This window comes from Cupressus sempervirens, chromosome 8, assembly GCF_028749045.1.
Source record: "Cupressus sempervirens isolate cs-2001-9-10 chromosome 8, ASM2874904v1, whole genome shotgun sequence".
Taxonomy (NCBI): domain Eukaryota; kingdom Viridiplantae; phylum Streptophyta; class Pinopsida; order Cupressales; family Cupressaceae; genus Cupressus; species Cupressus sempervirens.
Genome location: NC_143125.1, coordinates 635226283 through 635228934, shown reverse-complemented (window position 1 = coordinate 635228934; position 2652 = coordinate 635226283). Strand labels below are relative to the sequence as shown.

General features: G+C 36.0%; 1 protein-coding gene across 1 annotated transcript; it reads right to left on the bottom strand.

Moving 5' to 3' along the window:
* Positions 1-893: 893 nt before the first annotated feature.
* Positions 894-1964, bottom strand: LOC149544032 (cysteine-rich receptor-like protein kinase 43). The gene has a single exon (XM_089795877.1). The coding sequence runs from the start codon at positions 1962-1964 to the stop codon at positions 894-896; it is 1071 nt and encodes a 356-aa protein (XP_089652003.1).
* Positions 1965-2652: the final 688 nt, after the last annotated feature.

Sequence of the window (2652 nt, the reverse complement as noted above, 5' to 3'; positions counted from 1 at the left end):
TCACCTACCCCATGAAAGATATTCCCAAAGATAGGGGGAAGAAAGGAAAGCATAGTCATGGAGAGAGTGAGAGAAAGGCCCCACTAGATAGGCTGGAACATTCAAGGAAGGACTTGGTTGACAACCACATTGGCATTTGCAAAAAAAATGACTATTTGGTGGAATTCTCCTTGAAGGTCATGCACTCGGCTACCAACTCTCTATTTCTAGTGAGTGAACAAGGATGAGAAGGACTTGGACAAGGAGAGTGAAACTATCTGCTCCATTTACGACTTTTTGGGGGAGGGTTGGATGAAGATAGTCCTTGATAAATCTATAAAGGAAGAGGGAGTGGACTTAAATAGGGAGGAGCTTAAGGAGAAGAAGAACCAGGAATGGGAAAGAAAATGGGCTGCTTGCCCTGGTTCTATTTTTTTATTCAGTTTCTATGTCTTGGATCCCACTGAACTTGGTGTTGTACGGGGTTTTCTTATGTATGTATATGATTAGGTACTAGACTAATATTAGAAATATATATCATTGCTATTGCTATATTTTTTTCAATTTGTATGATTGATAGGAATATGACTCTTAGGAAGGATTTCTCCATTTTGGAGCTTACGTTATTTTATTTTCTAAAATATAAAACTAGTATTAGTTAGATAATGAGAGGTAACCTCTAACGGTTTATTCAGCCTTTTTGTACTCTGGAATTAGCCCCATTTCTTTTGATAACTATCTAATACTTGAAAAGCAATATCATTATCTATCTTGATTCAAAATATCATATTTTTTCAATTAATTAATAATCTGCTCTTGAAATAAATATCAATAGTTCTTATCTTTATACTTTCAAATAAAAGATATTTTAAGTTAAGTGCCCTTCAATCATACTTTCGTACTGTACGTAAAACTTAGCCTTGAGTATTTTCTTTGATCATGCTATTGAGTACCCTCATCACATAACTCATAACTGGTCTCTCTTCCTTATCCTTCTCAGTACATTTGAGGGCTAAATTCGCTAAAACCAAAGCATTCATGAAATCACCCTCAGTGAAGCCTTCCACTTTCAGCCTTTCATCCAGGGCCTCTTCAAAACGGTAAGAGGCCATCATATAACGCACATAGTCTGGAATATGAAACTGGCTTGAGCCTCGTGCATCGTCAACATGCCTCTCTCCTGTTATCACCTCCAACACGACAATGCCAAAACTGTAAACATCATGCTTGTACGAGAGCTTGTGGTTGAGGCAGTACTCTGGAGCCCAATACCCCCTTGTGCCTGTTATTCTATCAGTTGATCTGTGGGTACCTTCCCAATCCACATGCCTTGAAAACCCAAAATCTATTATTTTTACCTCACCATCCTTAATGTTCACCATCATGTTCTGAGGTTTGATATCAACATGTATGATGTTGTTGAGATGTAAAAATTCTATTCCTTCAGCAATACCAGATATCATTTTGAGGCACTGCTTCCAACTCAGAGTAAACTCTTCATTATTCTGCCTCAAATATTCGTCCAGGGTGCATCCATTGACATATTCATATACTAAATAAAATGTGTTTTCCTCAATACACCATGCAATTAGAGAGACTAGATTTTTGTGTTGCTTCCCTTGGAGAAGTCTTACTTCATTATCTACTAATTTCTTGCTTTCTTTGCCTATACGTTTTATTTTCTTTATGGCCACATCTCTATCTTTCAGATTGCCCAAGTAAACTCTCCCAAAGCTCCCTTCCCCAATTTCATAACGTTCATTACAATAGCTTTCCATTTGAGTTTTTTCATCATCCGTAAGGTTTGTCAAATTGTGAAGTGAATGATTCATACCGAGATTCTCTCCCTGTTCAGCATGCTCTGGTATAGCTGGAGTAATGATTTCAGATGTCCGCGGTGATGAATCTCCTTTGCAGCAGCAATAGTATAAAGTAATTGCACCAGCTGTAATACGAAGAAAACCTAATAATTTAATCAATGACATTCGATTATATTACGCAATGTTAGTTACACACCGAGTTGTGTAGAATGGAACTCATATTTGGTAGATCATTACCTATCGGCAAAAGAACTTTTAATAGTATTTTTGTCTTGGTCGAACTGTGCCGCTTCTCTTCTTCACCTGAGATATATAAATTATCCAAATTCAATAACGGTTGGAGCGAAAGAGAAGAAGTTAAAATATAGAAATCTATTGGCAATGAAAAAGCAGAATTTTGAGCAATTAGATGTCTATTCTTATAGATCACACATAAGGAAAAACTAAGCTTGTCATTTTTTACTATTTAATACTTCTAACTAGACGTCAAACATGTACTATGTTTAAAACATTCGCAATTAAATCATAGTCCTATAGAACTATAAACTGTAATAATGAGTCCCACATATAATTAAATTACATCTAACAAAAGTTATTTTTAACTTAAAAAATAAAGTACACTTAGGGTCAGTTTGGTTGCTGGAATATGACTGTAATAGGAAGAGAAAATTAGAACATGTTATATATATGCTATTTGATACCCTCAATGAGAACCCTAAATATTTGTTATTGGAGCAGATAGTTTTTCTCTCCTTGCCCAAGTCCTTCTTGTCCTTGTTCACTTGCAAAATGTAGAGAGTGGTGGGAGCTAAGTGCATGACCTTCATGAAGAATTCTACCAAGGTGTCAATTT

Coding starts and splice junctions, on each gene's coding strand:
- LOC149544032 (XM_089795877.1), bottom strand. CDS start 1,964: ATGTCATTGATTAAATTATTAGGTTTTCTTCGTATTACAGCTGGTGCA.